The sequence below is a fragment of the Chamaea fasciata genome, unplaced genomic scaffold (genome assembly GCF_029207755.1).
Source record: "Chamaea fasciata isolate MVZ Bird 193981 ecotype frontalis unplaced genomic scaffold, bChaFas1.0.hap1 SCAF_46, whole genome shotgun sequence".
Taxonomy (NCBI): domain Eukaryota; kingdom Metazoa; phylum Chordata; class Aves; order Passeriformes; family Sylviidae; genus Chamaea; species Chamaea fasciata.
This window is the reverse complement of record NW_027094131.1, coordinates 427,326-451,953: the sequence shown is the minus strand read 5'-3', so window position 1 is coordinate 451,953 and position 24,628 is coordinate 427,326. Positions and strand designations below refer to the sequence as shown.

At 65.3% G+C, this 24,628-nt stretch overlaps 5 protein-coding genes across 6 annotated transcripts; 2 read left to right on the top strand and 3 right to left on the bottom strand.

Moving 5' to 3' along the window:
* Positions 1-854: 854 nt before the first annotated feature.
* Positions 855-2,221, bottom strand: TIMM29 (translocase of inner mitochondrial membrane 29). Its single transcript, XM_066207728.1, has 2 exons — positions 2,073-2,221; positions 855-1,459 (listed from the first exon to the last, which is right to left on the bottom strand). The coding sequence occupies exons 1-2, from the start codon at positions 2,143-2,145 to the stop codon at positions 858-860; spliced, it is 675 nt and encodes a 224-aa protein (XP_066063825.1). The 5' UTR covers positions 2,146-2,221; the 3' UTR covers positions 855-857.
* Positions 2,222-2,286: 65 nt separating this feature from the next.
* Positions 2,287-5,385, top strand: SPC24 (SPC24 component of NDC80 kinetochore complex). Of its 2 annotated transcripts, none has more exons than XM_066207726.1 (6): positions 2,287-2,384; positions 2,896-3,007; positions 3,917-4,061; positions 4,537-4,632; positions 4,721-4,797; positions 5,139-5,385. In XM_066207726.1, exons 1-6 carry the CDS (start codon positions 2,310-2,312, stop codon positions 5,345-5,347), a joined length of 714 nt encoding a protein of 237 aa, XP_066063823.1. In that variant the 5' UTR covers positions 2,287-2,309; the 3' UTR covers positions 5,348-5,385. The 2 variants fall into 2 exon arrangements, with proteins under 2 accessions (XP_066063823.1, XP_066063822.1); XM_066207725.1 differs by having other exon boundaries at positions 2,839-3,007.
* Positions 5,358-11,396, bottom strand: KEAP1 (kelch like ECH associated protein 1). The gene is made up of 8 exons (XM_066207692.1): positions 11,335-11,396; positions 9,738-10,208; positions 9,016-9,165; positions 8,177-8,584; positions 7,278-7,546; positions 6,730-6,935; positions 6,163-6,339; positions 5,358-5,811 (listed from the first exon to the last, which is right to left on the bottom strand). Exons 2-8 carry the CDS (start codon positions 10,152-10,154, stop codon positions 5,603-5,605), a joined length of 1,836 nt encoding a protein of 611 aa, XP_066063789.1. The 5' UTR covers positions 10,155-10,208; positions 11,335-11,396; the 3' UTR covers positions 5,358-5,602.
* Positions 11,397-11,763: 367 nt separating this feature from the next.
* Positions 11,764-15,923, top strand: ATG4D (autophagy related 4D cysteine peptidase). The gene is given in 12 exon segments (XM_066207737.1): positions 11,764-11,941; positions 12,393-12,476; positions 12,774-12,947; positions 13,321-13,454; positions 13,456-13,871; positions 13,966-14,030; positions 14,129-14,505; positions 14,507-14,608; positions 14,705-14,783; positions 14,924-15,000; positions 15,098-15,214; positions 15,643-15,923. Coding segments are annotated over 12 exon segments (1,941 nt in total). The 5' UTR covers positions 11,764-11,796; the 3' UTR covers positions 15,814-15,923.
* Positions 15,924-16,070: 147 nt separating this feature from the next.
* Positions 16,071-24,448, bottom strand: KRI1 (KRI1 homolog). Its single transcript, XM_066207674.1, has 19 exons — positions 24,352-24,448; positions 24,049-24,119; positions 23,859-23,964; positions 23,551-23,665; positions 23,411-23,468; positions 23,268-23,317; positions 22,938-23,031; positions 22,048-22,122; positions 21,609-21,721; positions 21,267-21,381; positions 20,552-20,647; positions 20,290-20,466; positions 19,862-19,937; positions 19,029-19,111; positions 18,683-18,818; positions 18,218-18,348; positions 18,058-18,122; positions 17,604-17,699; positions 16,071-16,883 (listed from the first exon to the last, which is right to left on the bottom strand). The coding sequence occupies exons 1-19, from the start codon at positions 24,431-24,433 to the stop codon at positions 16,241-16,243; spliced, it is 2,382 nt and encodes a 793-aa protein (XP_066063771.1). The 5' UTR covers positions 24,434-24,448; the 3' UTR covers positions 16,071-16,240.
* Positions 24,449-24,628: the final 180 nt, after the last annotated feature.

The window sequence follows — 24,628 nt, the reverse complement described above, 5'->3', positions numbered from 1 at the left end:
CCCCCAAAAAGCCCCCAACCCCCCCCAAAAAATCCCAAAATCACCCCTCAAAAAAATCCCAAAGAACTCCCAAAAAAACCCCCCAAAACCCCCAAAGAATTCCCCCCAAAAAAACCCAAAACGCCCTTTTTTCACCCCCCCAAAAAAACCCTAAGAACCCCCCAAAAACCGCTTTTTTCACCCCCCAAAAAACCCCTTTCTTCATCCCCAAAAAAACTTTTTCACCCCCCGAAAAACCCCTTTTTTCATCCCCAAAACCCCAAAAAAACCTTTTTTCACCCCCCAAAACCCCTTTTTTTCACTCCCAAAAAACCTTTCTTCACTCCCCAAAAACCCCTTTTCTCCCCCAACCCCTTTTTCTCCCCCAACCCCCTTTTCTCCCCCCACCCCTTTTCTCCCCCAACCCCTTTTTCTCCCCCAACCCCCTTTTCTCCCCCAACCCCTTTTCTCCCCCCACCCCTTTTCTCCCCCACCCTTTTCTCCCCCAACCCTTTTCTCCCCCCAACCCCTTTTCTCCCCCCAACCCTTTTCTCCCCCCAACCCTTTTCTCCCCCAACCCCTTTTCTCCCCCAACCCCTTTTCTCCCCCAACCCCTTTTTCTCCCCCAACTCCTTTTCTCCCCCCACCCCTTTTCTCCCCCAACCCCTTTTTCTCCCCCAACCCCTTTTTCTCCCCCAACCCTTTTCTCCCCCAACCCCTTTTCCCCCCCAACCCCCTTTTCTCCCCCAACCCCTTTTCTCCCCCAACCCCTTTTCTCCCCCCAACCCCTTTTTCTCCCCCAACCCCTTTTCCCCCCCAACCCCCTTTTCTCCCCCCACCCCTTTCCCCCCCACCCCTTTCTCCCCCCAGCCCCCCGGTCAGTGCCCGTCCCCGCGGATCTCGGCCTCGCTGAGCACCACGGCGCGGAGCCGCTCCCGGTGCAGGCGCTCGTTGCGCTCCGAGCGCAGCTGGCGCGGCTCGAGGCGCCGCAGCGGCTCCGGCAGGTGCCCGAACTCCTCCTCGTTGATGTCTCCGTCCCTCAGCTCGTCCTCCAGCAGCCACCAGCGCCCCCAAAACCCCACGTCCAGCAAGTCCCCGAAGGCCCAGAAGGGCGGGCGGAGGTGCGGGCAGCGAGCCCGGTACAACGCCGCGTCCTCCCCGTGAGGCTCCGCCACGGCCAGGGAGAACAAGCCCAGGCTCCGGACGCGGATCCGGCCGCGCTCCCGCAGCCGCAGCAGCCGCAGCACCCTCCGCTCGCACCGGGGGCTCCGGGAGCCCGCCGGGAGCCGCCCCAGCGCCGCCGCCGCCGCCACGGCCGCGCTCTCCAGCGAGTCCCGGTCCGGCACCGAGCGCGCCGTGACGGCGCCGAGCCCCAGCGCCAGCAGCGCGGACGCGGAGGTGCCGGGACGGCGCCGCGCCGAGGTGAAGGCTTCCCGGAGCGAGCTGGAGTAATCCTGGAGCAGAGACCGGCACCAGCGACCTGCGGGGACACCGGGGGGTTAAGGGACACCGGGACACCGGGGAGTCAGGGACACCGGAACACCGGGGAGTCAGGGACACCGGGAACACCGGGGAGTCAGGGACACCGGGAGACCCCCGGGGGAACGGGAACGGGAGTCAGGGACAGCGGGAACACCGAGGGATTAAGGGACACCGGGAGACCCCCGGGGGAACGGGGGGAGACCCCCGGGGGGTGCGGGGAGGTCGCGCCCAAGTCACGGTTTGGGTCAAGGTGGGAGAGCGGGAGGGGCTGGGGAGGGACCCCCCAGGTATGGGGAAAGCCCTCCCCAAGACCCCCCAGGTAATGGGGAACCCCCCAGACCCCCCCCGGGTTATGGGGACCACCCCAGGCACCCTGTGAGTTATGGGGACCCCCCAGAGGTAATGGGGAACCCCCTAAAACCTGCCATGGTTATGGGGACCCCCCCGGGACCCCCCCCCCCGGAGAACGGGAGGCTTTGGGGACCCCCAGACCCGCCGGTGTCCCGGAGCCCCCCCACCTTTACCGGCGCCGCCCCGCAAGGTCCCGGTGTCTCCCCCCCCCGCCCCACCCCGAGATTCACGTCCCCCCGAGAACCTCCGGCCCCCCTCACCGAGCCGGGTGTCCCCCAGGCGCCCCCAGAACCGGCGGCTCGCCCCGCCCGCCGCCGCCGCCGCCGCCGCCATTACCGGAGCGGCAACCCGGGGAGGGCGGAACCAAAGCGGAGCGGCCGCGGTGGGCGGGGGGGAACCCGGGCAGGGCGACACGGGGGGCGGGGCGGAACCACGGCGGGGCGGGGGGGCGGGGAATGGGCGGAGCCAACTCCGGGCGCGGGGAAGCGGGGCTGCGCATGCGCAGAGCGGCCTCGCCCGCCCGGTTCAAACGCCGCGCGCGGGCTGAGCCCCCGGAGAAAAGGGGGAAAATGGTAAAAAATGGGGAAAAAAGGGGGAAAAGGAGCGCGGGGAGGGACGGGAGGTGAGCCCGGGAACGGGGAGCGCGGGGATTAACGCGGTCCCGGCGCGGGGCGGGCTCCGGCGGTCCCCGTGTCACCCCCAGCCCCTCAGGGCTCTGTGCCGCCCCCAGACCCCAAATCCCGGTGTTTTTACCCCAAAAAATCCTCGGGGTCACCCTCGGCCCCTGCCCTGGGAATAAATCCCTATCTCCTGATGGGAATAAATCCCTATGGGAATAAATCCCCATTTCCTTATTCCCCCCGTTATTCCCTCATTACTTCCCCATTATTTTTCCCATTATATCCCCATCATTCCCCTATCAATCCCTCTTTACTTTCCCCGTTATTCCTCCAATATTCCCCCATTATTTCCCTCATTATTCCCCCATTATTCCCCCGTTATTCCCTCATTATTCCCCGTCCCCAGGCGGCCGCTCCTCCTCTGGTGGAGGAGCTGGAGGAGCTGAGCCAGGAACTGCTGCAGGAGCTGAGCTCGGGCTGCATCGAGGAGCTGCTGCAGCGCAGCCTCGAGCGCCGGGAGCGCCTGGACACGGCCCTGCTGGAGACACTGAGACGGGCCCGGGACATGGACAAGGGTGGGTCACGCCTAATACCCCAAAACTGCCCCAAAACTGCCCTTAGTGCATCCCAAAACAGCCCCAGAACATCCCCTCACTGCACCCCAAACGGGGCTGCTGGAGACACTGAGACGGGCCCGGGACATGGACAAGGGTGGGTCACGCCTAATACCCCAAAACTGCCCCAAAACTGCCCTTAGTGCATCCCAAAACAGCCCCAGAACATCCCCTCACTGCACCCCAAACGGGGCTGCTGGAGACACTGAGACGGGCCCGGGACATGGACAAGGGTGGGTCACCCCAAATACCCCAAAACAGCCCCAAAACTGTCCTTAGTGCATCCCAAAACAGCCCCAGAACATCCCCTCACTGCACCCCAAACGGGGCTGCTGGAGACACTGAGATGGGCCCGGGACATGGCACAGGCTGGGTGACCCGGAACACCCCAAAACTGCCCCAAAACAACCCCAAAACAACCCCAAAACAACCCCGAAGCATGGGGCTGGTGGAGGCACAGAGACGGGCCCGTGTCACACTCTGGGGCACGGAAGAACGAGGCCGGCGGCAGGAAAGTTTTAGATTTGATTGCCTGACTCCACCTGACGTACAATTCTTTCAGAAGGCACGAGATTGGCCGCGTAGGTTGACCCTGTCGGTGAACACCACTATCAGTCGCTTTCCTCCTCCCACAGGGGAAATACGTAAACAAAAAGATAAATTCTAAGAGCAAACCTTGTTTTCTTGGAGCTGCGTGAGAACAAGATGCAAACTCTGAAAAGCGGGCAAAGCTGGAGCCCGGGACACGCCTCAGGGCGGGTCACCCCAAAACAGCCCCACTGCACCCCAAAGCACCCTTGCTGCGCCTCAAACACCCCCTCAGTGCCCCCCAGCCCCAGGTGACCCCCAGGTGACCCCGTGTCCCCCCAGAACTGTGTGACACCGAGGCCCGGCTGTCCCAGCGCCTGCTGCAGGCTCAGGCCGAGGCCCAGCGGCTGCGGGACCGGAGCCGGGAGCTGGACACCGAGCTGGACACGGCACAGCAGGCCCTGAGCACCGCCAGGGAGAAAACCCCATATCCTGGGGGGTCTGGGGGGCTCTGGGGCAGGATTTGGGGCTCTGGGGCAGGATCTGGGGTCTGTGGGGCCAGGGACAGGAGCTGGACACCGAGCTGGACACGGCACAGCTGGCCCTGAGCACTGCCAGGGAGAAAACCCGATATCCTGGGGGGCTCTGGGGCAGGATTTGGGGTCCGTGGGGCAGAATTTGGGGTCCGTGGGGCAGAATTTGGGCCCTGGGGGGGTTTGGGGCAGGATTTGGGGTCCGTGGGGCAGAATTTGGGGCCCGGGGGGCTGTTTGGGGCAGGATTTGGGCCCTGGGGGCTTTTGGGGCAGGATTTGGGGTCCGTGGGGGCAGAATTTGGGCCCTGGGGGGGTTTAGGGCAGGATTTGGGGCCTGGGGGGCTTTTGGGGCAGGATTTGGGGTTCGTGGGGCAGGATTTGGGGCCCGGGGGGCTGTTTGGGGCGCCCCGTTTGCCTTGACCCCCCCACGGCGCTGCGCCAGACCCAGCAGGAGCTGCAGCAGCAGCTGGAGCAGCTCCGGAAGGAGGAGCAGGAGGAGGAGGAGCAGGACGTTCATCCTGACGTGTGAGTGGGGCACGGGGACCCCCAAACCCCCCCGGGACCCCCCAAACCACGCCCAGACGCCCCAAACTCCCGCTGCCCCCCACCCCAGGTACGTGGCCCAGCTGTACTACGAGATCAGCCGCATAGACTTGGACTTCAGCGCCGAGCCGGGGTGCATCCGCGGCGGTGAGTGAGCCCAAAACGCCCCGAAACACCCGGGAAACTGCCCGAAACACCCTGAAAATACCCTGAAACTCCCCAAAACCACCCTGAAGCTCTCCAAAAACTCCCCAAAACACGCGAAGAACACACCCAAAACACCCCAAAAACCACCCCACGGTACTCCGAAATACCCCCAAACCCTCCCCAAAATCCCCAACCCTCCCCAAAAAACCCCCAACCCACCCCAAAAAACCCCAAACCCTCCTCAAAAAACCCCAACCCTCCGCAAAAAACCTCAAACCCACCCCAAAAAACCCCCAACCCCCCCCAAACACAGCCAAGGGTTCTTTCCCTTCGCCCCCCAGTCCACTACGGGCCCGAGATCGCCGTGCCGCTGGAGCTGGACACGAGGGAACACTCGCACACCTTCGTCAGCGACTACCTCTGGGGGATGGTGCCCACCACCTGGGGCCCCCGCCGCGCCCCGCGCCTGCCCGGCGACCGCCCCGCGGAAACCCCGAGCCCCCCCAGTGATCCTGGGACCCCTCCCCAAAATCCTGAGCCCCTCCAGTGACCCTGAGGCCTCCCCTTTAAAATACATTTATTCTCGCACCGACGGCGTTTGGGGACCCCCAGAGCCCCCCAAAAATTGGGGAAAAATACAAAAGTCCTTTTTGGGCGGGGAGGTGGTCTCAGTGACATCACCCCCCCGCACCCCTCGGTGGCCGCCGGCAGGGGATGGATTTTGGGGGGAATTGGGACAGATGTGGGAATTTCGGGGTGCGGGGGTCACACCCCACCCCGTCCCCCCCCACCGGCGGCACCGGGGTCAGCAGGGCCGGCCCGGGGGGGGCTCCGGGGGGCTCTCCTGGGGGTCGGGGGGCTCCGCGGGGGGGGGCAGGGGGTGGCAGGGCTCCACGGTGACGGCCACCCCCAGGCCGCTGCGCCCCGAGGGCATCGGGGTCACCTCGGTCCAGGCGTCCCCCTGGGGGTCGTAGCACTCCACCGACTCCAGGAACGAGTGACCGTCGTAGCCCCCTGCCCGGGGAGGGGGGCACGGGTCAGCCTGGACCCCCCCGGACCCCCAAAATCCCCGGGATCCCCAAAATCCCCCCAGGGAGGGGGGCACGGGTCAGCCTGGACCCCCCCCAGAACACCCCGGGGACCCCTCAGTGACTCCACAATGACCCCCAGGACTCCTCAATGACCCCCTCAATGACCCCGGGGACCCCCTCAATGACCCCCCGTGACCCCTCAGTGACCCCCCGTGACCCCTCAGTGACCCCCCGTGACCCCTCAATGACCCCACAATGACCCCCCCAGACCCCTCAGTGACCCCCCAAAACACCCCGGGGAGCCCCGGCGAGCCCCCCAGCCCCGTGCCCATACCCATGACGTAGATCCTGCCGCGGAAGGCCGTGACCCCCAGGGCGCTGCGCCGGTGCCCCATGGGCGCCACGAAGCTCCAGCTCTGCGTGTCGGCCTGGAAACGCTCGGCGCTGCTCAGCTGCTGTGAGCCGTCATAGCCCCCCAGGGCGTACAGGCAGTTCCCGAGGGCGCACACCCCTGGGGACCCCAAAAACGGGCTGAGCGACCCCAAAAACCCCCCGGGGGGACCCCAAAAACGGGCTGAGCGACCCCAAAACCCCCAGAAAACCCATCCCGAGGGTACGGACCCCTGGGGGACCCCCAAAAACCAACTGAGCCCCCCCAAACCCCTCTGGGACCCCACCAGGACCCTGTCCCGTGGGATCAGGCCCCCCAAACTCCACTGAAAGCCCCCTGAGAGCCCAAAATCCCCCCCGAACCCCTCCAGGAGCCCCCAAACCCCTCATTCCCCCAGCCCCACCTGGCCAGCAGGGATGGTGTCCCAGGGGTCCCTCCAGGAGTGGGATCAGCGCCCCCAAAGCCCACCGAAACCCCCCCAGGACCCCCCAAATGCCCCCCAAACCCCACCTGCGCCGCTGCGGACGGTGGCCATGGGCGGGATGGGCTGCCAGCGGTCCCGCTCGGGGTGGTAGCGCTCGGCCGAGCGCAGGCGGGCGCTGCCGTCGAAGCCGCCCACGGCGTAGAGCAGCCGGTTGAGCACCGCCACCCCCAGCCCGATCCGCCGCGTCCCCATCGGCGCCACCGGCACCCACTCGTCCCGCTCGGGCTCGTACCTGCCCGGGGGGCGCCGGGGTCAGGGCGGCGGGGGGCCCTCGGGGGGGACAGACCCCCCCAAAGGGGTACAGAGCCCCCCAAAGGGGTACAGAGACCCCCAAAGGGGTACAGAGCCCCCCAAAGGGGTACAGACCCCCCCCAAAGGGGTACAGAGCCCCCCACTGAATCCCTCATGTGGCTCCCCCCAAAAACCCATTTACAGCCCAGCCCCATTTATCCCCCAAACCCCATTTACAGCCCCCCAGCCCCTTTTATACCCCCAGCCCCCTTTTTCACCCCCCCAGCCCCATTTACCCCTCAACCCCTTTTTATCCCCCAACCCCCTGGTGCCCCCCACCCACCTCTCCACGGAGCAGTGGTGGGTGCAGCCGTGGGACCCCCCCACGGCGTAGATGAGCCCGTCGATGACGCCCACCCCGATGCGGTTGCGGGGGACGCTCATGGGGGCGCAGGGCGCCCAGCGCCCGCTCAGGGGGTTGTAGCAGTCCACGGCCGCCGAGTCCGTGTTGCCCTCGGGGGAGTTGTTCCTGCCCCCCACGGCGTAGAACAGCCCCCCCACGGCGCAGCCCCCCAGCCCCGAGCGCGGCGTCTCCAGCTCCGCCAGCCGCACCTGCGGGGGGAAAGGTGGGGCGGGGGGGAGATTACAGGTGGGACTGCCTGCCGATGTGATAAGGGATTTTAAAAATATACGTGTGCGTTATAAAATACAGCATGAATAGAAATATAACGTATAAACTAAATATAAAGTAAATATAAAATAAATATGAAATGTAGCATCAATATAAATATAACATATAAAGAAAATATAAAATAAATCTAAATATAAAATAAATATGAAATGTAGCATCAACATAAATATAACATATTAAGTAAATATAAATATAAAATAAATACGAAACATAGCATAAATATAAAATATAAATCTATATCTAAAGTTAAAGTATAAAATAAAAATAAGTCTCAATCTAAAATATTAAATAAAAATAGAATATAAAATATGAAAAACTATAAAATGTAAATAAATTAAATACAAATTAAATATAGATATAAATTAAATATAAATTAAATACAAATATAAATAAATATAAAATATTAAAAAAAACATTAAAAATATTAAAAAATGCCTGAAAATATAAAACCCTGTGAGTGAAATAGAAACGAAAGCCAGCTCTGCAAAGTTCCCCCCCAATCCCACTGACCCCCCCGAACCCCCATTCCCACCGCCGCCCCCAGCACTCACCCACGCCCCTCCCACGGGGTCGAACGCCTCCAAGGTGCTCAGCGAGCGCCCCAGGTAACCCCCGGCGGCGTAAATCAGCTGCCGCACCTTGGGGGTCCTGCCGGGGGGGTCCCTCTGGGGGGGCCTGTGCAGGGCCAGGTCCCGGAACACCCCGGCCAGGTATCTCAGGGCGTCGGCGCCCAGGTCGCGGCGGAGCTGGGCCCGCAGGAATCGCGGCGTCAGGGCGTGGCAGCGCACGGCGCGGAGCAGCGCGGGCAGGAAGGGCGCCCGGGAGCCGCGGTCCTGCTGCACCCAGGCCAGGCACGCCTGGAACACCTCGGACTCGCAGCGCACGTTCAGCTCGTCCCGGCTCAGCAGCGTGGCCAGCTGGCAGTGGGAGAGGGAGAGGAACTCCTCCTGCTTGGAGACCTGCGGGAAAAAAGGTGAGGGAAAGCTCAAAGCGTGTGAAAATCAGCTGAAAATCAGCACAAAAACAGCCCTGAAATGACATCCCGGCAGTGGGATGGGGAGAGGAACTCCTCCTGCTTGGAGACCTGCAGGGAAAAGGGGGAGAATCAGCTCAAAACTGGTGAAAATTGGCTCAAAACCAGCCCCCAAATGAGATCCCGGCAGTGGGATGGGGAGAGGAATTCTTCCTGCTTGGAGACGTGCAGGGAAAAGGGGGAAATTGGCTCAAAACTGGTGAAAAATCAGGAGAAAACCAACCCCGAAATGACATCCCGGCAGTGGGACAGGAACTCCTGCTTGCAGCTCGGGGCAGCCCAGAGCCCCCAAACCACCCAAACCCCTGCTCAAACCCCCCCAAAATCCCCTCAAAGCCCCCCAAAGCCCCTCCTCACCTCGGCAAAGTTCATGTAGATGTACTCCCGCGCCCTCTGCTGCAGCTCGGGGCAGCCCAGGCGCTCGGCCAGCGCGGCGATGCCGATGGCGTTGCTGGGGTGCAGCTGCCCCCCCAGGAAGGAGCAGCACGCCCTGACCACGGCGTCCACCTGGCAGCAAAGGGTTAAAATGTTTCTAGAAATCACGGGAATTGTGTGGGAGAGAATCAGGGGAGGGGGAAAGAAAGGCTGGGCCTGGACGGGGAAAGGAAAACCAAGGTTCACACTCTCCATCCCAAGAGGATTTATATCCTCCATCCCAAGGGGGTTCACACTTTCCATCCCAAAAGGGTTCACACTCTCGATCCCAAGGGAAACTCCACCTTTTCCCTGACAGACAGACACCTGTCCTCTATCCCCAGGGGGTTCACACTCTCCATTCCAAGGGAAGCTCCACCTTTCCCCCTGACAGGTAGACACACCTGTCCTCCATCCCAAGAGGATTTACATCCTCCATCCCGAGGGGTTCACACTCTCCATCCCAAGAGGATTTACATCCTCCGTCCCCCATCCCAAGAGGATTTACATCCTCCATCCCGAGGGGTTCACACTCTCCATTCCAAGAGGATTTACATCCTCCATCCCGAGGGGTTCACACTCCCCACCCCAAGGCAAACCCCACCTTTCCCCCCGCCAGACACACACACACCTGTCCCCAAAGCCCAAGGCCCAGACACACTCACCTGGTACATGAGCGCCCCGTGCAGCAGCGGCAGCACGCAGCGCTCGCCCACCGCCACCGCCGCCGTGTAGGCGAACTCCACCAGCCCCTCCATGGCGCCGGGCTGCACGCCCTCGATGGGCACCTCGGCCAGGCCCCGCTCCCGCAGCCCGGCCGTGAACATGGCCCGGAACACGGGGCTGGCGGCCGCCAGCACCACCCGGTGCGCCCGCAGCTCGGTGGGCGCCGCGTCCCGGCCCTGCCGCACCCGCAGCGTCACGTCGCACAGGTGACCCTGCAGCCGCAGCTCGTTCATGGCGGCCAGGGCGGCCCCGGGGTGCTCGGCGTGCGTGTAACGGCACGGGGAGGAGGAGGAGGAGGAGGAGGAGGAGGAGGGGCCGGCCGGGAACTCCGGGAGCGGCAGGGACAGGCAGGACATGGTGGGGAGAGCGGCGGGGATCGTCCCCCCGGCGGTTGTGGGGTGGAGGTCAGGCTGTGGAGAGAGAAAACAGGGTTAGAACGGGGGAAACTGAGGCACGGAGGGGGACAGGATCTCCCTGGGATGGGATTTGGGGGAGTTATGGGGAGAAAACTGGGTTAGAACGGGGGAAACTGAGGCACAGAAGGTGGGGACAGGGACAGGATCTCCCTGGGATGGGATTTGGGGGAGTTATGGGGTGATGGAGAGGCTGCGGAGAGAGAAAATAGGGTTACTATGGGGGAAACTGAGGCACGGAGGGTGGGGAGAGGGTCAGGGGCTCCCTGGAATCTCCCTGGGATGGGATTTGGGGGAGTTATGGGGTGATGGAGAGGCTGTGGAGGGAAAACAATAGGGTTAGAACAGGGGAAACTGAGGCAGGGATGGGGACAGGATCTCCCTGGGATGGGATTTGGGGGGTTACGGGGTGATGGAGAGGCTGTGGGGGGAGAAAACTGGGTTAGAACGGGGGAAACTGAGGCACGGAGGGCGGGGAGGGGGACACGGCCCCCCCCAGCACAGGGACCCTCTTGGTTCTTTTTTGGGGCTATTTGGCGGAAGTTTGGGGGTCCCGGGGGGGATTTTGGGGTCATTTCGGGGCAGTTTGGGGGTCCCGGGGGGGATTTTGGGTCATTTCGGGGCAGTTTGGGGGTCCCGGGGGGGGGATTTTGGGGTCATTTCGGGGCAGTTTGGGGGTCCCGGGGGGGGATTTTGGGTCATTTCGGGGCAGTTTGGGGGTCCCGGGGGGGGATTTTGGGTTCATTTCGGGGCAGTTTGGGGGTCCCGGGGGGGGATTTTGGGTCATTTCGGGGCAGTTTGGGGGTCCCGGGGGGGGATTTTGGGTTCATTTCGGGGCAGTTTGGGGGTCCCGGGGGGGGAATTTGGGTTCATTTCGGGGCAGTTTGGGGGTGCCGGGGGGGGAATTTGGGGTCATTTCGGGGCAGTTTGGGGGTGCCGGGGGGGGAATTTGGGGTCATTTCGGGGCAGTTTGGGGGTGCCGGGGGGGGAATTTGGGGTCATTTCGGGGCAGTTTGGGGGTGCCGGGGGGTGAATTTGGGGTCATTTCGGGGCAGTTTGGGGGTCCCGGGGGGGTTCCGGGGGGTTCCCGGGGGCGCAGTGGGGATATTTTCGGGGGTCTCACCGGTTGACGCCGCGGCCCCGGGGCCGGGGGGGGAGCGGGGGGGCCGTGACTAAGCAGCGCGAGGAGCCCCCGCCGCGATAAGAGCCCGGGACACGCCCCTGTGGCGTCACGGACACGCCCCTCGCCGTAATAAGAGTCCCCCCGGGGATCGGGGGACACTGGGGGCGTGCCCGTGTCCCGGAGACCCCCCGGTGTCACCCCGTGACCCCAAAATGTCCCTGAGACCCCCCGGGGTCACCCCGGGACCCCCAAAGTGACCCCGAAATGTCGCCGGGGTCCCCGCCCGGCCCCGCCCACTTGTTATGACCACGCCCACACGTGTTTTATTTACGTAACCCCGCCCATTCGTCGTGGTCACGCCCCCAGTCCTGGCTCCTCCCCATCAGCGCCGATTCCGCCCCGCCCGCTCTGGCCACACCCCCTCCGGGGCCCCGCCCCCCCGCGCGCGCCGTCGCCGCCGCCATGAGCGGGGGGGGGGAGGGACCGGGGCCGCCCCCGGCACCGGAACCGGCACCGGGACCGGCACCGGGACCCCCCCCCGGGGCCCAGCGGGGCGGGCAGCGCGTGCGGGGCCGAGTCCTGGCGGCCTGGAACAGCGTCAGATACGGTGGGGACACCGGGAAAGAGGGACAGCGGGACAGCGGACACGGGATACCGGGACACGGGACAGCGGGATACAGGGATACGGGATATAGGGACACCGGGACAGCGGACACGGGACACCGGGACACGGGACAGCGGGATACAGGGATACGGGATATAGGGACACCGGGACAGCGGACACGGGATACCGGGACACGGGACACGGGATACAGGGATACGGGATATAGGGACACCGGGACAGCGGACACGGGATACCGGGATACTGGACACCGGGACAGCGGGATACAGGGACACCGGGGACGGGACACCGGGACATGGGGATACCGGGACACCGGGACATGGGACGTGGGACATGGGACACCGGGATACCGGGAATGGGACACCGGGATTTGTGGTCCCGGGATTCGGGGGTCCGGGGTCCCCCTGACCCCCCGTTTCTCTCCCCTCCCCCCCAGGCTGGACGCTGCGGCCGCGGCCCCACTTCAGCCCGCGGGACCCCCTGTACCTGCTGGGGAGGGTCTACCGGCCGGGGGACGGGGGTGAGCGGGGCCCCCGGGGCCGGGGGGGCTCGGGGGGTGGTCCCGGGGGTCTAGGGGTGGTCTGGGGCTGATCCCGGGGGTCTGGGGATGGTCTCGGGGGGTCTAGGGCCAGTTCCGGGGGTCTGGGGTGGTCCCGGGGGTCTAGGGCCAGTTCCGGGGGTCTGGGGCCGGTCCCGGGGGTCTGGGGTGGTCCCGGGGGTCTAGGGCCAGTTCCCGGGGTCTGGGGCCGGTCCTGGTGGTCTGGGGGTGGTCTGGGCCGGTCCCGGGGGTCTCCCACACCCCCTCCCCCGTCCCCAGAGGAGCTGGCGCGGTTCCGGCGGGATTTCCGCTCCCGCCTGTGGCTGACGTACCGCAGCGGCTTCCCGGCCCTGCCCGGGACCCCCCGGACCACCGACTGCGGCTGGGGCTGCACCCTGCGGAGCGCGCAGATGCTGCTGGGCCAGGGGCTGCTGCTGCACCTGCTGGGCCCAGGTCAGCGACCCCCGGCGCTGGGAGGGACCCCCGGGGCTGGGGAGGGACCCCCGAACCCGGGGAGGGACCCCTGAACCTGGGGGGAGACCCCCAAACCTGGGAGAGACCTCTGAACCTGGGAGAGACCCTCGGACTTGGGGAGAGACCCCCGGGGCTGGGGAGGGACCCCTGAACCTGGGGGGAGACCCCCAAACCTGCGGAGAGACCCCCGGGGCTTGGGAGGGATCCCTGAACCTGGGGAGGGACCCCCAAACCTGGGGAAGACGCCCGAACCTGGGGAGAGACCCCCCAAACCTGGGGAGGGACCCTAAACTCGGGAAGGGACCCCCAAACCCGGGGGCGGCCCCTCCAACGCCCCCCGCCCCATTTCCAGACTGGGTGTGGCCGGAGGCGCTGCGGGAACCGGGGCCGGGGGGGGGCCGGAAAGAGCCGCGACCCCCCGGGACGGGCCCGGGACCCCCGGGATGGACACGGGACCCCCAGGACGGACGCGGGACCCCTCGGGAGGATGCGGGAGCCCCCGGGACGAAACCAGGACCACCCGGGATGGACGCGACCCCCCCAGAATGGACGGGGACCCCCTAGGGTGGACACGGGACCCCCCAGGATGGACACGGAGTCCTCTGGGGGGACACGGGACCCCCCGGGATGGATCCAGGACCCCCCGGGACAGCCCCGGGACCCCCCAGGACAGCCCCGGGACCCCCTGGGACAGCCCCGGGACCCCCCGGGACAGCCCCGAGCCCCCCCGGGCGCCCCCCGAGCCCCCCGGGAGGCCGAGCGGCGGCACCGCGCCATCGTGTCCTGGTTCTCGGACCACCCGCGGGCGCCGTTCGGGATCCACCGGCTGGTGGAGCTGGGCCGGGAGTTCGGGAAAGGCGCCGGCGACTGGTTCGGTCCCGCCATCGCCGCCCACCTGCTCCGGTGAGCGGGGCCCGGGGGGGCTCGGGGGGGACGCGCCGGGAGCCCCCCGCCCCCCCCGACCCACCGCTCCCGTTCCCGTTCCCGTCCCGCTCAGGGCGGCGGTGGAGTCGTGCGCGGAGACCCCCGGGCTGGCCGTCTACGTGGCCCAGGACTGCACCGGTAACGGGGGGCCGGTTTGGGGGGCCCCGGTTTTGGGGGGGCTCGGAGGGGGCTGAGGGGGGGCCGGGAATGAGCAGCCCCCTCCCCTTTATCTGCAGTTTACAAAGGGGACGTGGCCAGGTTGGTGCGGGGCGACCCTGAGGGGGGGGACACCGGGACCGGGAACACCGGGGACACCGGGAACATCAGAAACACCGGGACCAGGAACACCGGGGACACCGAGAGCACCGGGAACAACCGGAACACCGGGAACACCAGGGACACCGGGGACACCGAGAGCACTGGGACCTGGAACACCGGGACAAGGGACACCGGGAACACCGAGAACACCGGGAACATCAGAAACACCAGGACCGGGGGCGCCGAGAGCACCGGGAACATCGGGAACAGTAGGACCTGGAACAGCGGGACAAGGGACACCGGGAACGCCGGGAACAGCAGGACACGGAACACCGGGGACACCGGGACCGGGAGCAGCGGGAGCAGCGGAGCCGGGGCAGCGCCGCGGGCTCGTCCTGCTGGTGCCGGCGCGTTTGGGGGGCGAGAGCCTGAACCCCGTGTACGTGCCGTGTGTCAAGGTGGGTCTGGGGGCGGCCGGGGGCGCACCCCGCTGCCGATCCTGTTCCCGGGGCCGTTCCCGTTCCCGGTGTCACCGCGTGTTCCCCCGTCTCCAGGAGCTGCTCCAGCTCCGCTCCTGTCTCGGCATCATCGGGGGGCGGCCGCGGCACTCGCTTTACTTCCTCGGCTTCCAAGGTACCGGGAGGGGGGCCCGGGGGTCCCAGGTGCTTTTGGGCGTCCCAGGGGGGTCTTGGGGGGTCCCAGAGGGTACTGGGAGGGTCCCGGGGGGTCCCGGGGCTCCCCAACCCCTCCATGCCCCCCCCTCCCCTCCCCAGGTGATTCCCTGCTCTACCTGGACCCTCACCTGTGCCAGCCCTGCGTGGACACGGCCCGGGAGAACTTCCCTCTGCAGGTGGGGGGCGCCCCAAAGAACGGGGTCTGGGGGCTCCGGGGTGAGGGGTCGGCGGGTTGTGACCCCCCCCAAAACCTTTTCCTGGCCCCGCCCCAAGTCCTTCCACTGCTGCTTCCCGCGGAAAATGTCCTTCGGGAAGATGGATCCCAGCTGCACCTTCGGCTTCTACGCCCGCGGGACGGAGCTGGAGCAGCTCTGGGGGGACCTGGCCCGGGTGAGACCCCGGGGGGCTTTGGGGTGTCCTGAGCCCCCTTTCCCGGTGTTGTCCCCCTTTTCCCGCTCTTTTCCCCATTTTCCGGGTCCTAATTCCCCTTTTCCTGCTGTTTCCCCCCCTTTTTCCAGGTATTTCACACCCCCCCCCCATTTCCCGGGTCATGACCCCCCCTTTTTCCCGGTCCTGTCTCCCCGTTTTCCAGGTGTTTCCCCCCCATTTTCCCCGTGTTTTCTCCCTCCTTTTCCCGGTGTTTTTTCCCAGCGTTTCCTCTCACTCTTCCCGCTGTTTTCCCAGTGTTTTTTCCCGCTGTTTCCCCCCCTTTTCCCGCCCTTTCTCCCCCCGTTTTCCCTCAATGTTCCCGGCGTTTTCCCCCCTTTTCCCGCTGTTTTTTCCCGCCGTTTCCCCTCACTGTTCCCGGTTTTCCGCAGGCGCTGGCGGCCCCCGAGGCTCCGCAGCGGCGCCGGTATCTCGTCTTCAGCGTGGCCGAGGGTCACGCTCGGCCCCCGCCGGACGCCGCCCCCCCCGGGCCGCCCCCCGCCCTCCCCCGCCGGGGCAAACGCCCCAAAAAACCCAACGCGGACGAGTTCGTTTTCCTCTGAGCCCCCTCCCCGAAAAACAACCCCCAAAACCCCCCAAAAACAAAAATAAAACACTGGACCGGCCCCGGGCGGCGCCGCCGCGGCTCGGGGGGGCCGCGGGCACCTCCCCCCCCCTCAAATTTGGGGCTGTTTTGGGTCACTACTGCCCCCCACCCCTCCCGGGACCCCCCAAATTCCCGGGGACCCCCGAATTCTGTCAGAGGCTGCTCAGGGTGTGTTTGGGGGGGGGGGTTTATTTATTGCTCCACTCAGGACCCCCCCGGCCACTCCCCCCCCCCCAAATAAAGAGAACTTGAATCGACCTCGGCCTCACTTGGGTTTTCTGGGGGGTTTTTCCAGGAATTCTGGAGTTTTCCCAACTGGTTTTGGAATTTTTCCAGCCGGTTCTGGAGTTTTTCCAAAGTTTTCAGGTGTTTTTCCGGGGGTTTCAGGTGTTTTGGGGGGGCTCTGGGGCGTTTTTCCTGCGTTTCTGTTTTTTCCCGTTGACGGCCGCCGTTGTCCCGGTGCCCCCGGGGCTTATCCCGAGGTTTTTCCCGGGATTTTTCTTGGTGTTCTCGGGGTTTTTCCCGAGTTTTTTCTCGGCCCCCCCGGGGTTTTTCCCAGAGTTTTTCCCGGGGCTTTTCCCGACGTTTTTCTCGGTGTCCTCGAGCTTCTTCCCGAGGTTTTTCCCGGGGTTCCCTGCGATTTTCTCAGGGTTTTTCCCGAGCTTTTCCTCGGTATTCCCAGGATGATTTTTCTCAGGGTTTTTCCCGTTCTTTTCCCGTTTTTCCCCCGGGTCTCCCCCTCCCTCCTTTCCCCGCTGCCGGAGCCGCCGGAGCTGCCGGAACCGGATCCGCCGGGGGTTGAGGCCGAAGGCTTCCAGCCTCTTCCCGCTGAACTCCCGGCCCCCCAAACGCACGGCCGGGCCCAGGGGGGGCCGCCCCCGCCGCCGGGGACCCCCGGGGCGATTCTGGGGGGCCGCGGGGGGTTCCCCCTTCTCCGCCTCCTCCAGCCGTTTCCTCTTCTCCCGACGCTTCTTCCCGAATTTCGGTTTGGCCGGCGGCGCCTCCTCCTCATCCTCCTCCTCAGGGCTGCGGGGGGGCGTGCGTGATGATGAGGGGGGGAAAAAGGACCCCGAAACTGCCTCAAAACCGCCCCAAAAACCGTCCTAAAACACCCCAAAAACAACCCCGAAAGTGCCCCAAAACCACTCCAAAAAACTCCCCAGAAACACCCCAAGAACCATCCCCAAACCACCTCAAAAACATCCCAAAACCACCCCCAAAACCCACCCCAAAACCACCCCAAAAACCATCCCAAAACCACCTAAAAAACACCCCAAAATCACCCCAAAAACTCCCCCAAAAAACCATCCTAAAACCACCTCCAAAATGCCCCAAAAACCATCCCAAAAACCACCTCAAAACCATCCTAAAAACACCCTCAAAACCGGCCCAAAACCACTCCAAAAAACATCCCCAAAACCATCCCAAACTCCCAGAAAACACCCCAAAACATCCTAAAGCACCCCCAAACCCCAAAACCCCCCAAAACCTTGAAACCACCCCAAAACCCCATCCCAAAACCACCTTAAAAACATCCCAAAACCACCCCCAAAACCCACCCCAAAACCACCCCAAAAACCATCCCAAAACCACCTCAAAAACACCCCAAGGACGTCCAAAACCATCCCAAAAACCGCCCCGAAATCACCCCCAAAAAAACACCCCAAAACCGCCCCGAAGCCCCCCAAAAAACCCCAAATCCCCCCAAAATCCCCCAAATCCCCCCCAAACCCCCCAGCCCCGTACCGGGCCACGAGCGACGGGAGGATTTGGTGTTTCCTGCTCAGGTTCTGCGCCCGCCGGGCGAAGTTGGCCTGGTCCTGCCGCTCCTCCTGCTCCGAGCTGCGGGTTTGGGGGTCCCTGAGACCCCAGAGACTCGGGACACCCCCCGGGGTGGTTTTTGGGGGTTTTCAAGTGGTTTTTGGGCAGTTATGGGGGCGGTTTTGGGGCAGTTTTCTGGGGGGTTGTGGTGTTTCTGTGGTCTTTTCGCGGTGGTTTTGGGTTTTTGGGGTGTTTGGGTGTTTTTTGGGGTTTTTAGTGTGGTTTTTGGGGTGGTTTTGGGAAAGTTTTGGGGCAATTTTGGGGTGGTTTTTGGGGCAGTTTCTGGGTCATTTTTGAGTCGTTTTCGGGGTGTTTTTGGGTCATTTTTGGGGCAGTTTTTGGGTCCTTTTTGGGGCGTTCTTGGGGTCCAGCCCCTCACCGGTACATGCAGGTCTTGCGCAGCGAGCACCAGCGGTTCAGCTCCTTGTCATCGGCCGCCAGGATCTGGGAGAAACGGGGGGGCACGGAGGGATTTTGGGGGGTCAGGGAGGGATTTTGGGGCTCCCAGGAGAGATTTTTGGGGCTCCCAGGGGCTCTACCTCCTCGGTGGTGAGGCCGAAGTCGCAGGGCAGCACCCGGCGGTAGCGGAAGCGACACGGGACGTCCCCGACCACGTCCTCGAAGTCCAGAGAGTAAAACTCCTCCAGGTACCGCTCGAAGGGGCCCCAGGCTGGGGGGACACCCGCGTTTGGGGGGCCTCAGGTGGGGCGGGGGGGTCCCAGAGGGTCCCACCAGGGGTTTGGGGGGTCCTGGGGGGTCTCAGGAGGGGTTTGGGGGGCCCTGAGTTGGGTTTAGGGGATCCTGAGTTGGGTTTCGGGGGTCTCAGGGGGTTTTGGGCTCTCAGGGATTTGGGGTTGGGGATCTCAGGGGTTCGGGGTCTCAGGGATCTGTGTCATCAGGGATTTGGGGTTTGGGGTCTCAGGGATTTGTGGTTCGGGGTCTCAGGGATTTGGGATTTGGGGTCTCAGGGGTTCGGGGTCTCGGGTTCGGGTCTGGGGGCTCACCGGGGTCGAACGGGGGCTTCTCCCTCTCCAGGGCCTCCCGGAACCGCGACTTCCGGCGCCGCTTCCCAAAGGTCACCTCGGGGGGGGCCCGGCCCGGGGGGGCCGCGGGGTCGGGGGGGACAAAATCCGCGTCCATCTGTGGGGGGCGGGTCAGCGGGGAGGGGGCTGCGCCCCCAAACCGGGGAAACCCCGAATCCAGGATCCCACCCAAAATCTGGGATCCCCCAAATCCAGGGGGGCTCATTCCAAGGTGGGGGGGTCCCATTTTGGGGGCGGGGCCCCAGTTTGGGGGGCTCACTCCCAGGGGAGGGTCTCTGCCCTTCCTCCTCCTCCTCCTCCTCCTCACCACGAAGTCGGGGTCCTCGCAGTGGGGCTCCCGCGGGGACGACTCCTCCTCCCGCCCCGTCCACGTGTCCCAGTTCCAGTCGTCTGCGGGGACACGGTGACATTGGGAATGGGGACACGGGGACATTGGGGACAGCAGGGACACGGTGACACCGGGAGGGGGGACAGGGGGACACCAGGAACGGGGACACGGTGACACTGGGGACAGGGACGTGGTGACACCGGGAACGGGGACACGGTGACATCGGGAATGGGGACACGGGGACACTGGGAATGGGGACAGGGGGACACCGGGAATGGGGACACGGTGACATTGGGGACAGCAGGGACACAGTGACACTGGGAACAGGGAGACGGTGACATCGGGAATGGGGACATGGGGACACTGGGGACAGGGACGTGGTGACACCAGCAACGGGGACACGGTGACACTGGGAATGGGGACAGGGGGACACCGGGAATGGGGACACGGTGATATTGGGGATAGCAGGGACACCGGGAGGGGGGACAGGGGGATAGCAGGGACACGGTGACACCGGGAATGGGGACATGGTGACATTGGGGACAGCAGGGACACGGTGACACCGGGAGGGGGGGACAGGGGGACAGCAGGGACACGGTGACACTGGGAACAGGGACATGGGGACACCGGGAGCAGGGAGGGGACACGGGGAGTGGGGGGAACACGGTGACAACATGAACAGGGGTGGCGACACCAGGAGCACAGAGAGGTGACACAGTGACCCCGGGAGTGATGGGAACACCGTGACCCCGGGAGCAGGGACACGGTGACACGGTGACCAGGGGAGGTGACACCCCGGGGTCCCCGCTCACCATCCAGCCCCTCCTCCTCGTCGAACTGCGGCTTCTCGTCCTCCCCCTGCCCGTAGAACTCGTCCCCGAACCACTCCTGGGGACAGACGGCGTCAGCGCGGCCCGGGGGGGTTTGGGTGTTCTGGGGGTTTTGGGGTATTTGTAGGACAGTTTTTGGGGGTTGTTTTTGGGGGGTTTTTGGGGGTGGTTTTGTGGCAGTTTAGGGGTTTTTGGGGGGTGGTTTTTTGGGGTGTTGTTTGGGTGGTTTTTTGGGTGTTTTTAAAGCAGCTTTTGGGGGTTTTTTAGGGTGTTTTTTGGGCAGTTTTTGGGGGGGTTTTGGGGTGGGGAGAACCGGGGGGTCAGTGGGGTTTGGGGGTCCCTGAAGTCCAGATTTTGGGGCAGTTTCGGGGGTCCTGAGGCCCCGATTTTTGGGGCCCCGGGACACCCACGGCCATGAGCTGGTCGTGCTGGTCGGGGTCGAAGTCCTCGGCGAGGAGCGCGGGGTCGGCGAGGCCGAAGGCTCCGTGGCCGCCCGAGGCCTCGCGGATCCGCGCCAGCCGCGCCGCCAGCTCCTGCCTCTTGAGGTTCTTGAGCTGCTTCAGCTCCTCCCTGCGCCGCTCACGCTCCTGGGGGGCCGAAACGGGGTGAGGGGGGGTCTGGGGGACCCCCAAACCGCCCCCCGCCCCCCCGAGCTCCGGGGATCTTCCTCACCTTCCTCTTCCTCTGCCGGGTCTGCTCGCGCTTCTCCTTGCGCCGCTCGTCCCGGCGCCGCACGGAGCTGGGGATGACGCGGGGGAAGGTCTGCACCTGGGGGGCAAGGGGGTCAGGAAAGGGGCCGGGGAGCCCCGAAAGGGGCCCAGATCAGCCCCCAGGGACCCCCAAAACTGGCCCCAAACTCGACTCCCAGGGACTCCCAAAACCGCTCCCCAGGGACCCCCAAAACTGCCCCTAAACTGGACCCAGGGACCCCCAAAACTGCCCCTAAAATCAGCCCCCAGGGAACCCCAAAACTGGACCCAGGGACCCCCAAAACTGCCCCTAAAATCAGCCCTAGGGAACCCCAGAACTGCCCCCAGGGACCCTCAAACCTGGCTCCAAACTCGGCTCCCAGGGACCCCCAAAACCAGCCCCAAAAATCGGGGATCCCCAAAATCGGGACCCCCAAAAGTGACCCCAAAACTGCCACAAAACTGGACCCAGGGACCCCCCAAACTGCCCCAAATCAACTCCCAGGGACCGCCCAAAACTGGACCCAGGGACCCCCCAAAACCAGCCCCGAAAATCGGGGATCCCCAAAATTGAGACCCCCAAAACTGCCCCAAATCAGCCCCCAGGGACCCCCAGACCCCAAACATTTGCCCCACTCCCCATTCCTGCCCCCCACGCCCCCATTCCTGTCCCCCACCCCCCAATTCCTGCCCCCCACCTGGGCCGCCCCCGGCTCCTCGAAGCGGAAATTGTGTCGGCGCTCGAAATCCTCCTGCCGCTGCAGGAACTGCTCCCCGTCCTCCGAGGAGTCCTCCGGGGGCGCCGGGGGGGGCCTGGGGGGTCACGGGGGGTCACGGGGGGGTCCTGGGGGCGCACGGGGGTCATGGGGGGTCACAGAGATCAGGGGAGGTCACGGGGGTCATGGGGGGTCTGGGGGGGTCAGGAGGGGTTACAGAAAGTTTTGGGGTCTCCAGGGGTCCCGGGGGGTCTCCAGTGTCCCAGGGGGGCTCCAGGGGTCCCGGGGGGGCTCCAGGGGTCCGGGGGGGTCCGGGGGTCTCACCCCTCCTCCTCCTGCTCGTCCTGCTCCCGGAAGCCGCCCCCCAGCAGGTAATCCCGCAGGAATCTCTCCCCCGGCTCCAGCCCCGGGTCCGACCAGAACCTCTGCAGGGGCTCCTGGGGGGGCACGGGGGGGTCAGGGGGACCCCCGGGACCCCCCAAACCTCATTGAGACCCCCCTGAGCCCCTCCAGACCCCCGGGACCACCCCAAACCTCCCTGGGACCCCCCTGACCCCTCCAGACCCCCGAGACCCCCCCCAACCCTCCCTGGAACCCCCGGGAGCCTCCCCAAACCCCCCTGGGACCCCCCAAACCTCCCCAGAGTCCCCCAACCCCCAGGACTCCCCAAAAATCCCCCCAAATCCCCCCAAGATCCTCCCCGGGACCCCCCCAGACCCCCCAAAATCCCCCCAGGCCCCCCCCCGATCCCCCCGCCCCTCACCAGGTCCTGCAGGGGCTCCGGGGGGGGCCCGGCCTGGCCCCGCAGCCAGAGCAGGTACTGCTCCTCCTCCCGCTCCTGGGGGGCACGGGGGGCTCAGAGACACCGCGGGACGGCCCCGGGACCCCAAACCTGCCAAAATACCCCCGGGACCCCCAAAATACCCCCCGGGGACCCCAAACCTCCCAAAATACCCCCCAGGGACCCCCAAAATATCCCCCCGGGACCCTCCAAACCTCCCAAAATACCCCCGGGACCCCCAAAATACCCCCGGGGACCCCAAACCTCCCAAAATACCCCCCGGGACCCCCAAAATACCCCCCGGGGACCCCAAACCTCCCAAAATACCCCCGGGACCCCCAAAATATCCCCCGGGGACCCCAAACCTCCCAAAATACCCCCGGGACCCCCAAAATACCCCCGGGGAACCCCAAACCTCCCAAAATACCCCCCAGGGACCCCCAAAATATCCCCCGGGACCCCAAACCTCCCAAAATACCCCCCGGGACCCCCAAAATACCCCCCGGGACCCCAAACCTCCCAAAATACCCCCGGGACCCCCAAAATACCCCCCGGGGACCCCAAACCTCCCAAAATACCCCCGGGACCCCCAAAATACCCCCCGGGACCCTCCAAACCTCCCAAAATACCCCCGGGACCCCCAAAATATCCCCCCGGGACCCTCCAAACCTCCCAAAATACCCCCATAGACCCCAAAATCCCCCTGGGACCCCCAAAACCTCCTCAAGGCTTCCAACACCCCCTGGGACCACCCAGGACCCCAAATCCACCCCGGGACTCCCAAATCTCCCCTGGGGACCCCAAAATGCCCCCCAAGACCCCCCAAATCCCCCCAGGACCCCCCAAAATCCCCCCGGGTCCCCCAATTTCACCTTCTCCTCCCGGGTCTGGGGGCGTGGCCGCAGCAGAGCCCCGCCCCCCTCCTCCTCCTCCTCCTCCTCACTGTCGGCCACGAAGGCTCGGAGACTGCGGGGGGGGGGGCCGGGGGTCACCCCACGGGGGTGAGAGACCCCCAAAACCCTGGAGACCCCCCCAGGAGCCCCCAAAACCCCACAGCGGCCCCAGGACCCCCAAAATCCCCCCAAAATCCCCCCAGGACCCTCAAAATCCCCCCAGGACCCCCCAAAATCTCCTGAGACCTCCCCAGGACCCCCCAGAATCCCGGAGCCCCCCCAGGACCCCCCAAATTCCGGCCCCCCCACCTGTCCCTCAGCGCCCGCTGCTCCTCCACGTAGCTCCGGGAGGACTCGACCTGGGGGGACACAGAGGGGAATTTTGGGGGTCACCGGGATTTTGGGGGGCTCAGAGAGGCCGAGGGGGGTCAGTTCTGCCCCCCCCATCCCACCTTCCTCCTCTTGGCCGCTGCTTCTTCATCCTCCTCATCCTCCTCGTCCACGTATTTGCTGCGGGGAGAGGAAGGTCAGGGACCCCAAAGCCCCCCCAAAATCTCCCCAAAAATCCCCCAAAATCCCCCCAGGTCCTCACCCTTCCTTCTCCAGCACCACCTTCCTCTCGTAATCCTTCAGGAACATCGGCTTGGCCGCCCGCTCTTCCTCCCCTTCCTCATCCTCCTCCTCCTCCTCCTCCTCTCCCCCGGATTCTGGGAAGGGACGGGAAAAATTCTGGGGCTCCCCCCAAGTTTTTGGGCCCCCCCAGAATTTTGGGGACCCCCCCGGGATTTTTGGAGCCCCTCCCTGGGATTTTGGAGCCCCCCCAGATTTCCAGAGCCCCCCAGATTTTTGGAGCCCCCCGGGTTTTTGGGGACCCCCCCCAGGTTTTGGGCCCCCCGGCACCTTCCCGCGTGTAGAACTTCGTGTCCTCCCGGTAAATCCGCGGGTCGCGGGTCTTGAGCAGCGCCAGGGTCCGGTAAAACTCCCGCTCCTCGCGGGGGTCCAGCGCCTGCCGGGGCCGGGGGGGGTCACGGGAGGTCACGGGGGGGTCTCGGTGACCCCGGGAACCCGCCGGTGTCCCCCCAAAACTCACCACGTGGTCCCCGCTGGACTCGGAACTGTCGCTGTCGCCGCTGTCGCCGCTGTCCCCATAGCGGTCCCGCACTGCCCGGGGGGACACCGGCAGCGGTCAGAACCGGGACCCGGCCCGGAGCCGCGTCCCACCGACCGCGGGTCCCGCTCCCGTTCCCGGTGCCCGCTCCCGGTGTCCCGCGGCGCCGCAGCTCCTCCCGCTCCCGGCCCCGTTCAGTCCCGCTCTCGGTCTTCCCCGCTCCCGGTCCCGTTCTCCCCCGTTCCCCCCGGTTCCCGTTCCCGGTTCCCGTTCCCGGTCCCTCACGGCGCTGCAGCTCCTCCCGCCGCCGGTACCGCCCGTAGCGTTCGGCGAACGCCGCGTTCACGCGGAGCTCGGGCTCCGCCATGGCCGCCCACGAGACCGCCCCGCCACTTCCGGACCCGCCGCCCACGTGACCGGGGCCGCCACGCCCCCTCCAGCCCCTCCCCTTCTGGCTCTTAAAAGGGCAACGGCGCCCGAAGGGGCGAGTGGGTCCGCAGTGCCCCCAAACCCTGCGATTCCCCCCCGGGACCCCCAAACTGGGACCAGGACCCCCCCAGGC